Below are 13543 nucleotides of genomic sequence, written 5' to 3' on the forward strand. Positions count from 1 at the left end.
TCAAAACATGCCGACCTTGTTCCACTGCTCAACTGCCTTTAACTTGTGTGCTTGCAACCTTCAAGCCAGCACTGTTGCCTGTTGGCACAGTGGAGGCTTTGCATATTTAGAATGCGCTGACAGCTCAGGAACAGCTCAGTTGCGTAGCATAATTATATATATGCACCAGATGCCGTCTATTGCTTTTCTTCTTGAAAGTGAATTGCTGCTTTCAGTTATCGAGATTGCAAAAGTTCTAAGTGAAGTGAAAAGTTTGTTTTTCTCACCTTAATTGCTTGACGCCCAGTTTTTATCTGCACAGCTCTCAAACGGTAGCACATAATGGGCAGTTATGTGCTAAACACTCGTACATATATCTGGGTGTATTCTATACATTTCAGCTTTTGAGCTGGTGGAGTAGCCAGCATAGCACAAATGGTGTTTCTCTGGAACTTGTGCATCGAATTGCCCATACCAAGCACACCACAGCCCCGTTCCATGTAGGTATGAAATACAGCACTACAGTTGAACACTGGAATTGTTAACTTGTTCATGGTACCCCGCAACACAAGCGGCAGTATAGTGACGGTGACTATGTTCCGAGTCTGCAAGATCGATGCCGCATGCTTTGAACATGTCATGAAAAAGCAGCTGCAGCACTTCTTTTCTAAATGTTAGGCTACTGCCAGCTCACAACTATGTCCATGAGACATTATGAGCCTTTTCACGCATAAGAAGGGGCAGAAAAAAACCGCTAGTCAACGTAGAAAGCCTGTGAGATATGTGCTGCAGCTGTTGTACTACCCAGCCAGCTTTTTCTGACCATTATGAGGTGGTGCTATAACTGGGCGGGAGACAGATCTCCAAGACGGCCGGAGTGATCTCATAGGTAATGGCAGTGACATGGCGCAGCATAAAGAGACGGAAGTTTTACGGAGAGCCCGACACAGTTGGGTGGCAACCAAAGCAAAACAAGGGAGCCAGGGGAGAAAGAGACCACATCGCTGTGGTCGTTGTAGTAGTCTTGCTGCGGTGTCTCCGAGGCCACTGTAGTCAGCAACGTACTAGTTGGCAGGTGTGGTCAGCACGAGCATTCGCACTGCTAGCGTATTTAGAAGATAGACCAGTAGGGGTAGGAAGCAGCCTGTCGAGAGGTGGCTGGGGCTTGCAGTCATACAAGGGGTAGAATGGGGAGCATCCCGGTAGTGTGTTGGTGGGAGCAGTCGTGAGTGAAAGTAACATACAAAGGAACGATATCCCAGGCCCAAGGGTCCACTGAGAAGTGCACAGCGAGCATGTCAGTGAGAATTTGGTTACAGTGCTTGCTGAAATCGTTTGTTTGGGGGTGGGGGTGATAGGCGGTAGTCAGCTTATGCTTAGCTTTCTTTTGAAAGAAAACAGCGACCATAGTCAGTAAGAAGTTGACAGGGAGCACAATGATGTAATGTGATATTTTTGCGAAGAATAACTAAGGCTGATTTTGATAATGGTGCGAAGGGAATAAGGAAATTTTCGAAGAATACTTGCCATTTTCAGATTCAATCTTACCTATGAACCAGCTAGCCCAAACCAGATTACTTCTTGAGAAGGATGTTGACAACATCAGAAACAGTACTATATAATAGGGGGAGGGCCTGTGTTATGATATACAGTAGAACCCCTTTATAGTAAAGTCACTGGGACCAGCAAAAATATTTACTATATCAGGGTCTTCACTATATCAGTTGTTGGTGATGACATGATTCTGAAGATGCTTTCTGGTAGTTAAATGGGTGCTTCTGAACACATCGTGTTGCTTATTGAAAAAAAACTCTGAAATACCTTCCATCTCACTTTTACCATTCCTTCGTGCAATTTTTTTTGTTATAAAAAATTTTTACATCTTGTGAAAGTACATCTTAAGCATAAGGACAACATGGCTGCAAATGCAGCCAAGTTCGATATCATATGAAAACCAAAGCCTTTCATGGACATGGTGTCACTTGCTGTTTCAGTCTTTTAAAAGGCAATAGATGATAAATGCGCGTGGCAGTCGTGCTGTAAGACCGCACTCGCTGCACCTCCACTGCATCATGCTTCGTGCTGCACAGTGCAATTAATGTTCGCCTGTTTCTTCTCCTTCCCTATTTCTTGCTGCACTTTTACCCTCAACTTTCTGAACGGACCACGCCGCCTCATTTCCATGTTTGTACACAGATTTACTTTTTTTTTTCCTACGCGCTGCGTGCTTTCCCTCACGGCTCCAAAGCCTCCGTAAAGTAGGCTTCTCCTGAACGCTGCTAAGCCTAATGGTAAAGCCACTTAAACGAACACTCGCTGTTAATTTTCTGTTTTCAAATACAAAAAACTTTGCCTCGCAATTCTAGGTAGTGCGCGGGCGGCGATGTCATATCGTGAAAGTCGTCGCCGCTGCCAGGCGCACTTTACTATACCCGATTTTCACCAAAAACGTCTTTACTATAAAGGGGAGAAAATGTGCAGTTGTCTATAGAAGATGAACTGGGACTTCAGTTTCACTTTACTATATCCGAGTTTACTATAACGGGCTTCTACAGTAGATAGCATCGCACGTGGCACTGCATCTTCTAAGTTTGCAACAGTGAACTCGGGGAAATTGACCCAAGAGCTATAAGCAGGCACGGTAGAGTGGTTCTGGTGGGTCATCAGTAGGTTGGAGTAGGCCAGCCGAGAGAGGGGTGGAGCCTTTCAGATGCTGTCGTTGGTCACAGATGCCAAACATAGCAACGTACAGAGCAGTAGCGACTGGGCCTGGTTCTCCACTTCTTTATCTTGCTCGTCCTTTTGAATATATTATAAATAGGGATGTGTGAATAGCGAAATTTTCAAATACGAATTCAGTATGAATATGAGAACAGAATGCCTTCGAATACTGAGTCTAATACCCAATATCTGGCCAGTGTAAAAAAGATGGAAATAAAAAATAGCAAAAACAGTTCATTTTGTTCATTTCAGAATTCACATGGTATTTGCCAGTAAAATTAAACCACAACGACTGCAACTAAGTGCGTGCCTTACTGAGTATCCAGTATAAACATTATACAAGATTCCATATACAAGTTTTTTTTTGTGCAGGAAAGACCTGCATGAAACCGAGTGGAGCTTTCATATTGCTGCTGAATATAATAAACTCAATAATTCGGCCTTATGGGACTAAAAAGAAAATCTCAGAATTGACTGCAAGCTTGATTTATCACATGGGCCTTAAATGAAAAAAATTGCCAAAACCCATTTTTATCACCATTTTTATACAATGAACACCTGTACACTTGGTGTCTGCATCTAAGATGAAACCAAAGTAAGAACTACATTTTTTCCCGGTTTCATGATGTGCTTCGCTTGGCGCACACTGTTTGGGAAGGCCTTCTTCACAAAACGGCCCTGTTACATTTTGAGGATGCTTTTCTGCTCAGCCCACGTGGTCTAGCATTGCAGTGAAGTGCGCAGTGCGGGTTAACTGCGACGAATGTTCAGTGCATGCGGTAAATTTAAGTTTTGTGAATACTAATTTGAATCTAAAGACAAACATATTCAATTTGTATTCAATAATTCAAATCTTCGCACATGTCTAATTATTATGTTTTTTGTCTTGTTAACATGCTTTTAAATTCCTGAGGAAGTTGCAAATTCTACTTCGAGGAATGTTTCTTTTGGACATTTCTTAATGTCAAATAGTTAAACATGTGCCATCCTTGTTACGTCGACTGCAAACCATAATGATAGATAAGAATGTGTATTTGAGGCAACATTCGTTGCACTTTTTTTTTTAGGAACTGCTGCTGAAGAAGGTGAAGTCCCTGTGGATGTAAAAGGAAAGTTGAGAGTCGATCTCTCTAATTACTGCATGGATGACTACTTTCCTGGAGATATAAGTGATATGGGTAAGCTCTTGCCTTCTGTTAGGAATAGCAAAACTGAATGTATGCATTTTATATTCTTGTGCTGTCTGCCCTACCCTCCTTTCTTTCTCTCTTCATTTTCACGCCACTTATTAAAGAAAGAACTGTGTGGAAAGAAAATTATCAACGTAATCACCTTGCGCTTGTAGCTTCTACTGTAGTGCCAATGAGAATTGTCCTTGAACATAGTAGGAGCTTAAACGAATGAGTATAAGAATGCTATATTTTTGTCGGCTTTTTTATGGTGACAATAATGAGGGGAGAAGTAGTAGTTTTGGCTGGAATTGTTCGTATCATAAATTGGCAAAGAAGTTCGCACTGTGGAAGTGCTCCTAGGCATTGAGGGATAAATAAGGCTGGTCACAGGTAAATGGTGATCACATGATGCAGGCCATGAACTGCATGCTTAGATTGCCCAGAAAGTAATTTTTATTCTAATGTTCATGTTCTGAGAACTTTTGTAGGCACATGTATGCCATAATGAGCCCCGTCATTTCCCTACATTTGTATGCTCAATAGTTTAGCAAAGGTCTCTGTCCTGACATGCTTGATACCATTCGTAGCACAAGAGGGTTCTTGCACAGCTTCCGCCCTCCTTGGTCGATCACGTTCCAGTTGACACTTGCAATAAAGGACGTCCACCACTATGGACAGGGGTGGCACTGGTGAACATCCTCATGGTTAGGTTACACAGTGGAAGATTGAACAGTTGCCTCTAGCTCAGTTGATAGAATATCATGCGTAATATTCGGAAGTCATGGCTTCAGATCCCACTCGCAGCATGTGGTTGTTTTTTTTTTTCCATTCGAGTCGCATATCTTGCATTTATGCAATAATTACACTATTCATTTTGCTTCAGCATCATAGATTAAAAACAATCATGTGTTTCCATTTCCCTGTCATATGTGCACAAAACATGCTAGTCTCTAGGCCGCAGTGTTTTTTTTTTTTTTTAATAGTTAGCTAGCTAGCAGTGATTCCCTCACATTTTCATATTTCATTGAAAAGAACTGAACTGCATAAATCAAGTGGTGCTTGAGACTAATTCAAACATTCGGCTGGCATGATTGAAATAAGCTTGAAGTAGGGTTCTACTACCAAAAGCAACTAAAGGTAAACAGTTGTGTAGGGCTGGGTTTGGAAATTCAGCTTGGAAACTCAGACATACATAGCCAAACGGCAGCTACAGCCTCAAAGTGGTTACAAACTATCGCCTGTTTTTATTGATGACATGATCACGACATCACTAAACCTAATCCATGCTTCCTGTCATGTAAGTGCTTTAAAGATACAGTCGAACCTCACTATAACGAACACGGATATAGCGAATTAGCGGATAAAACGAACTAAAATAAATGTTTTGTTGGTCTGCGCTTTATTTCTATGAAAGTTTTTTCTGTATAACGAAACGAAAAATTCGAAGTTTGACACTAGATTGGTTAGAACGAAGCAGTGTGCCTTTCATTAAAACTGCAAAAAATTCTTAATGGAGCCGGAAAAACATAAAAAAAAAAACAATTTTTCAATCGATCGAAGCGCCCGCCGCAGGAGTGTGTTAAATCGCCTGCGCTTTTGCGTGCCGCGTCAACTAGTGGCGGCAAAAAAAACTACAGCCAATGGCTTATGGTCTCCGAGATCACAATCCCGCGTGCGGAGATCTCTGAGGTCATGAACGGCCACGGCCGGACTCTAGTGCCGCCGCCGAAGAGTGTTTGAATCGCCCACGTTTTTGCGTACTGCATCATCTAGCGGCGGTGACAAAAACTAGTGCCAACGGCTCATGGCCTCCGAGATAACACGTCCACGCGAAGTGATCTCTGAGGTGAATGGCCATGGCCGGACTCAGGCGTCATCACCGCTCGAGTCCGACCATGCAACAGTTGACAAGCATGTGACTGACACGTCATCGTCATTGCCTCGTCATGCCGTGAGCCCCTGCCGTGCCTTCGCCACTGCGACCAATCCGTGCACGCGTGATGCACTCCCCAAGTTCATTGGCTCCATTGGAAAAATTGTGCGCAGAATCAACATCTGTTCTTAAGATTCATTTTTGCTCTCCAACACCGAACGAAAGGCGAGATTTTATGTTTATATCAAGCTTTTAATGAGAAAATTGTGCATTTTCGCACTTTTATGTTGTCTACATTGGTGCGAATTTTGTTTAGTTTTATTAGCAGACTTATTTATAAGAATTTGGGCGCGCACCTTTATAATGAATATCGGATATAACGAACAAATATTCGCGCCCCGCACTACTTTGTTATAATGAGGTTCGACTGTATTTCAACATGTGCAAGCTGTAGGTGCTTGGCTTATGATGTTATGGTATGAATCTAAAATCTATTTGATTTGTATTTCTTTCACTGTTTGACTATATTCCCTGCAGGTAATAAAATTTGGCTATTTTGGGGTGAACCAGTACTAGTAATTACATCAGAATCTTTTGACACCCACATTTCTATGAAGACGGAACGTAAAATTAAGGATGCACTTAATTATGTTACATGTCCAGATGCAATATCATTTAAAGTCTGATGTCTTCTCGACCTCCTCCTTCTGCATCAGTGCCGCTGTTCACCACATATGCTGAGCTTGTGCAGCCGCTGGTAGTTTCATTGACAGCAATGATAAATATTGATGATTAAGTGACACGGTGCTGCATCAGGAAGAAAATGCACATCTGGTGCAACTGGTGTCAGAAGGCCTTAGGTCCACTTTTCTGCTATGAGCACTGGCACACTCCTGACAAAGTAGAGTAGCAGGATTAAGATGTTTGTTGTCACAGTGCATGTACTGCATGTTCACTGGTTATTTCTCTTTTTGCTTTGCAGTATCTGCATTTTAAACATCTAATTGCATGTCCAACTACAGTGTGCTCTTGTTGAACAGATCCTCAAGGGACCAGGAAAATATATTCCGTTTATCAGAATAGGTTCAGCACTGTACGGTTTCCCCTTCTGCACCGCAGTCTCAATGTGCAGAATGGGGAGAATGGGGGGAGAAACTGTTTGGAACCTTCTCACTGGAAGAAGTTCTTCCACATTTGGACTGCCGATTCTGCCAGCAGAAGTGTGACCACAGAATTAGTCAGTGCTGTTTTCTCTCTCTCTTTTTACTTTTTTACTTTGTCATAAGTGCCTTTTTTACAAAGGCTCTTGAAGTCGTTGGTGATGTATATTTTCCTTTCCAACGCCGTCATTGTGTAGTCACTGGATGCTGACTTTGAGATGAAAGGTCGCACACAACTCGGAACAATGCTCTGAGGCGTCATCGTAATTGAACACAACTGCAAACGCACAGCAGCAGTGGGCAGGTACCGTGTGTAGAGCGTGCAAGAAAAGCGGAGACTGCCTAGGATGCAAACCAAGGAGGGGGCAGTGAATTGTACCATGATGGCTTTGCACTTGCCCAACTAGTTGTAGTTTGCAGACTATTTTGGTTATGTTGAGGTGGTTGTTGGAAAATTTGAGTTCTGATTAATGAGATATTTTTTAAATTGCCTTTATACAAAGCTAACCAGCTAACCAACTCTAAGACATTTGTTCTGTTTAAGCGCTAGTTCCATTTAACAGATTTTTATTTATTGAGATTCTACTATACCTTACTTTCGGTCGAGCATGCAGGAGGTACTATTTTGCTGCGCCCGCCTTGGTGCCCTGGCTTCTGTGCAGACATCTGAAAATTGTCCATTTATCTTTCAGATTTCGACTATGATGATTACTGGGACCAGGATCTATACGACTATGAAGGTATGAGTGCTCATAATACAGAGCGGCTTTTTGTTTCTCCATTACAGTTCTCTCTTTTTCAAAAAATGAGCTCTTGTTTCATAAGTTTAAGATGTATAAGCACCAAGTAGATGAAAAGACAGTGTAAAAGTTATTGCTATCCGGAAAATTAGCTTTTTATTTGTGATAGAAAAGTCTGAAGAAGGGGTAAAATGGGTGTGAGCTTCCAAGGTTATGCCATGTCACTGTGCAAGGTTGCCACTTTTGGTTTAAGATAAATCGATACATTCTCGAACAATTTTGTCAGTAATGTTCGGCATTGAAAAATATGCACCATATGTGATTCCTTTTATGGTGCCTCTGCAGTAAATTGTACCCTTAGTGCCATTTCCATTATGTGTTTGTCACTGGTCTCACTGACCAGTGTGTTTGTCAGTCAAGTTTCATCTGAAGGTGAAGCTGGCTATTTGCACTTTCCATTTTGCTTGTCGTAGTCCCTGGTTGTGTGCTGCATTTAGAGTCCTCACCGGAGAGTTGCAGTACCGACACTTTCTCACTGCTTTAATCATGCATTGACTGTTTCAACATATCTTTGTTTCAGTGGATCACCGTCTGTACTGGGACTCAAGTGACTATGAAGGTTGGTGCTAGAATCAGGAGAGTGTCTTTTGTGGTTCTGCTTAAGGAATTGAAAAAAAAAAAAGAACAATGAGAAAAATTATGCTACTTGAATGTCTTTGATAGTGCAGAAATGGCCTTGATACCACTGGATTTGTAGTTGTGGCCACCTCTGGTAAACCATGCTGATTAGGACTTGCTAAAAGCATTAATTTTTGCATTCATGTGGTGCAATAGGCTTTACTTCTCAAAGCGTTAACATACCAGGGGGGCAAGAGATATTGTGCTTCTCAGCCCTCCTCTTGTGTTGCTTGACAAATATAACAAAGGATTTTTTGTTTGTTTGTTTATTTGTTTTAGAAAGCTGCAGAATTAGTGAAATATGTTTTCACAAATAAATGTTAAAGAGTCATTATTTTTACACAGTGTGGAGTTGCCTTCGGGCATGAGAGTGTTACCATAGTAATAGGATACAACTAAAAAAAGAACAGCAGTTGCTAACTATGGGCAATGATATGTGGCATGTGTATTACTCTGCTGAGCAGTCAATAAAATCAATTTTTGATATTTGACTGCTCACACCAAGCCAGAGGCATCAGAATCTTTGTGCTTATAACTTGGTCTGACAGCATTTTATTCAGGCAAGTGGGTAAGCTATAACAGTGGTCTACTCTCTGAGGAAAAGTGTGTGGTGGTTACTGCAGACTTCAGTTGTATCCAACTATAGACTGATTTTCAAAAAGCCATCCTGGAAATTGAAAGTTGTTATATACTGTCAATCCCAAATATATCGAATTATTGCATATATTAAACTCTCAGAATATTCCCCTAAAACTTTTATGCAAAATTATAGCAGTGTTCACATTTATCAAAATCCCATTACGTGGAACTTTATATCGAACTGTGCGCTGTGCCTATGCTAAAGGTGCTTCTCCTAATGCCCCGCCCCCACGATTATTTTTCGCTCATGAAGCTGGGTTGGCTGCATGGCCTTGGGCTTCTGTTGGCTAAATTAACACTAAAACCACGTGACGAGATGAAAGACGAATTCATTTGAAGATGGCCGTTGATCTGGCTTGCTTGTTTTCAATGCAACACTGTTGTCATGCAAAGAAGCCAGCGTTTGTTGCACTGGTTGTCATGTGGTGGAGCAGTTCTCATGTGGCCGGCTTTTCTTCTGAAAGCAACGCACAAATCAACTGCCCCCTAATTTTATTTGAGGCGTTATTGCATTTATAGTGTACTTGTAACATAATTAGACTTATGATCGGCAGTGGCTTTTCCAAAAGCACTGTCCGCAGATCTTAACGCGATGTCCTATTCCAACAGCACTTGTTCAGTGTGCATGAGCTGTGACACTCTGATCCGTCCATGCCAGATATTTGGCGCTTGCGCCCGTGGAGCAGCAGGTAAAAATGCTTCCACTCCCTGGCGCAAGGTGCGCTAAGGGTGCGCACATATGTGCATCGTGGATCACCGCACCCGTGGTGAGTGATGCGCTGCCAGTATGCCGATCGGTGGCTGCACTTCGCTGCAGGAAGTGTGCCGTTAACATGTTCAGTATATTGAATCATTGATATATGACTTTGATATATATCGTTACGACACATTGAATCATCATCATCGTCAGCCTGATTATACCCACTGCAGGGCGAAGGCCTCTCCCATATTTCTCCACTTAACCCGGCTCTGTGCTAGCTGCATCCACTTGACCCCTGCGAACTTCTTAATCTCATCCGCCCACCTAACTTTCTGCCGCCCCCTGCTACGCTTTCCTTCCCTTGGAATCCAGTTTGTTACCCTCAGCGACCATCGGTTATCCTCTCTTCGCACTACATGTCCTGCCCATGTCCATTTCTTCTTCTTAATTTCCACTAGAATGTCGGTAACTTGAGTTATTTCTCTGACCCACTCTGCACGCTTTCTATCTCTTAATGTTACCCCTACCATTTTTCGTTCCATAGCCCTCTGGGTTGTCCTCAACTTAAGTAGAACTCTCTTGGTTAGCCTCCACGTTTCAGCCCCATAGGTGAGTACAGGCAAGATGCAACTGTTGTATACTTTCCTTTTGAGCGATACCGGTAAGCTGCTAGTCATAATCTGCGAGTGCTTGCCAAATGCGCTCCATCCCAATCTTATTCTTCTAGTTATTTCCTTTTCATGGTCCGGATCTGCGGTTACTACCTGTCCTAAGTAGACATATTCGCCTACTACTTCCAGTATTTCGCTACCTAATGTAAACTGCTGTTCCTTCCCGAGGCTGTTGAACATTACCTTAGTCTTCTGCATATTGATTTTCAAGCCTACCTTTCTACTTTTACTGTCTAGGTCATCAATCATTATTTGCAGTTCATCCCCCGAGTTGCTTAGCAAGGCAATGTCATCAGCAAATCGCAGATTACTGAGGTATTCTCCATCTACCCTTATCCCTAACTGCTCCCATTCCAAGTCTCTGAATACTTCCTCTAAACAAGCTGTGAATAGTACTGGGGAGATTGTGTCTCCTTGCCTAACACCTTTCTTTATGGGAATTTTGTTACTTTCTTTATGCAGAACTATGGTTGCTGTGCAGCCACTATATATATCTTCCAGCACTTTCACGTACGGCTCGTCTACCCCCTGATTTCGCAATGCCTGCATCACCGCCGCGGTTTCAACTGAGTCAAATGCTTTTTCGTAATCAATGAATGCTATGTATAAGGGCTGGTTATATTCCGAGCATTTTTCTATCACCTGATTGATGGTATGGATATGATCGATAGTAGAGTACCGTCTCCGAAACCCTGCTTGATCCTTTGCTTGATTGCAGTCTAAGGTTGTCCTGATTCTATTAGCGATTACCTTAGTAAATACTTTATACGTAACACACAGTAAGCTGATTGGTCTGTAATTTTTAAGGTCTTTAGAGTCCCCTTTCTTGTGAATGAGGATAATGTTTGCATTCTTCCATGGTTCCGGTACCGTAGATGACACCAGGCACTGCGTATACAGGGTGGCCAGTTTTTCTAGCACGATATCCCCCCCGTCCTTCAGCAAATCTGTAGTTATCTGATCCTCTCCAGCTGATTTCCCCCTTTTCATAGTTTCTAGTGCTTTCTTGACCTCGTCCTTCATCACTGGTGGAACGACTGACTGTTTTTCCCTACCGCCAATCTCATTACGGTCCTGACTACTTTGGCTACTGTAGAGATCTGTATAGAACTCCTCAGCTACTTTGACTATCTTGTCCATATTAGTGATGACGTTGCCCGCCTTGTCCCTTAGCGCATACATCTGGTTTTTGCCTATGCCCAATTTCTTCTTTACCGCTTTAAGGCTTCCCCCGATCTTTACAGCATGCTCAATTTTCTCCATGTTATACTTCCTTATATCGGCCACCTTGCGCTTATTGATTAGCTTTGATATCTCGGCCAATTCGATCTGGTCTGTTGGATTGGAAGCTTTCATACTCTGGCGTTTCTTAATCAAATCTTTCGTCTCCTTAGACAGCTTACCGGTATCCTCTCTAACTATCCTACCGCCTACTTCTACCGCGCACTCAGTAATGATATCTCTGAAATTATTGTTCCTTGCCTCTAGGGTAATTGAATCATTGGTATGTAAAATTATTTCACACTTCCGTCCGAGTTCGATATATCTGGGATTGACTGTGTTGTCTTAGCATAGTTTTTGAACTTGCAACATTTTGATTGTGAGGTCCGTGGCACTTATTTTCACATGAAAATGGTATTGTCCTTGTTTTCATTTGAACCTACTTAATGCAAAATTTATAGGAGTCGTAGCATGACAGCTAGAGCAATTGGAACATGTGTGTAGTAGCAATGCACAACAAAGCAGCAATGAAATGGATGTGGACAGCAGTTAATTTCTTGCTTCTGTGGCAGATGATGTGGACATGGTGCCATGGGCTATCATGCTGCCAGACGAGTTGGGGGACTTCCTGGACAACTTCACAGATGATGACTCGGATGATGACTTCGCATCAGTGGAAGACTTCTTGTGAAAGGCAGCGCAACTGAAGAGCAGCCTGACCCTTGCAGCCTCGCAAACAAAGCAGTGTTGTACTACTGCTATTGATGCACAGTGTTGTGCTGTGTTTCTTGTCGTAGCACAGCACTTCTTGTTTTCCTCCTAATGTCTGTTCGTTACTCTCACAGTCCTTGCATTAAGCTTGACAAGGACGAGCTGTTTTGCCTTGTACACAGGCCAGAAGGTGTGCCACTTTTGTGTGTTATGTGAAGTGTTCCAAGGTGCTCGTCTTTATTCTCGTTTTCTAATCCTAGGGTCACCTGTAATACAACCTGAAGCTCAGGAAATCATATGCAGAGATCTGGAAGGGGTGTCAGAGTGCAAAGCTGTCCAATCAGAACTGTAAATAAGAAGGTCAAGTTTGTGAATAGGATGCGTAATGTGGTTGCTTCTTTTTCTTTTGTTTTGGTACTAGCAAATTACCATCCACAATGGAAGCTTTCTCGTTTGCATTATATTGCATTTTAGACTCAAGGCTAGTCACCTACGACCTGTTATCACCTGTGTCTCGAAAGATATGCTCTGTCTTCTATTTTTATCGGCTAGCATAAGAAAACACACACTGAGAAGCCAGCTGCACAAATTACGACAAAGTTAATAACCCACTGGGCATGTTTCAGGCCATTGTCTCAAATATTTCTTACTCAAATGGTAAAAAGTGCTTGCTGGTTTCTAAGTGCCCAAAAGCATTTAGGCCACAGTTAATAAATTTTCTGAGTTCAAACTGTACCACTTGCAAAGCTTCGGGACACAGAATATTGATCTCGAAATTTTCGGCACCTTTTCTTACTTTTGTTCTACTTATGGCCAAACTTAGAGCTGCCATTGTTCTTTCTGTTTTGTTTTCTTTGAAATTGTTTTGAGTTGAATGAATAAAGGTGGGCATTCAGCCTAGTCATCGTTACCATTCTTCTGTCTAGTCTTTCATTTTTTGTGTCTGCAGTCCTGGGAATTGATTTGTGACTAGACTATGCATTGTGTAGCACTTGTTCTGTTCTTGTGTTGTTAACTCTCCATGAAATTTAAACAGTCTTTCATTTTCTGGAACAGCTGAATGACATCTTAGGAGCCTGAATTTGCCATTGCATACAGCATTTAAGACTTAGTTTATGGAATGTTGTTGCAAGCTATTTGTGTAAGGCCCACCAGCTTGGCCAAGCTAGCACTGACATGGACCATACCGATAGTCGGCAGTCTTTATTGGATGCTTCAAAAATAGCATTTTCAAATGTACTGCGTGCATGTTGTGAAAAATGACAAACCACCAGGCTC

At 42.2% G+C, this 13543-nt stretch overlaps 1 protein-coding gene across 1 annotated transcript in view; it reads left to right on the forward strand.

Moving 5' to 3' along the window:
- The window catches only part of LOC146197691 (putative RNA-binding protein EEED8.10), a 70941-nt gene extending 57763 nt beyond the window's left edge, over positions 1–13178 (forward strand). The window contains exons 19-22 of the mRNA XM_084599591.1: positions 3768–3878; positions 7598–7645; positions 8226–8264; positions 12127–13178. Coding sequence (XP_084455717.1) covers positions 3768–3878; positions 7598–7645; positions 8226–8264; positions 12127–12245 — 317 coding nt within the window. The 3' untranslated portion in view covers positions 12246–13178. The remainder of the gene's footprint in view (positions 1–3767; positions 3879–7597; positions 7646–8225; positions 8265–12126) is intronic.
- The last annotated feature ends 365 nt before the right edge of the window (positions 13179–13543 follow it).

This window comes from Amblyomma maculatum, chromosome 3 (assembly GCF_055883805.1).
Source record: "Amblyomma maculatum isolate TAMU_Amacu chromosome 3, ASM5588380v1, whole genome shotgun sequence".
Classification (NCBI taxonomy): Eukaryota; Metazoa; Arthropoda; class Arachnida; order Ixodida; family Ixodidae; genus Amblyomma; species Amblyomma maculatum.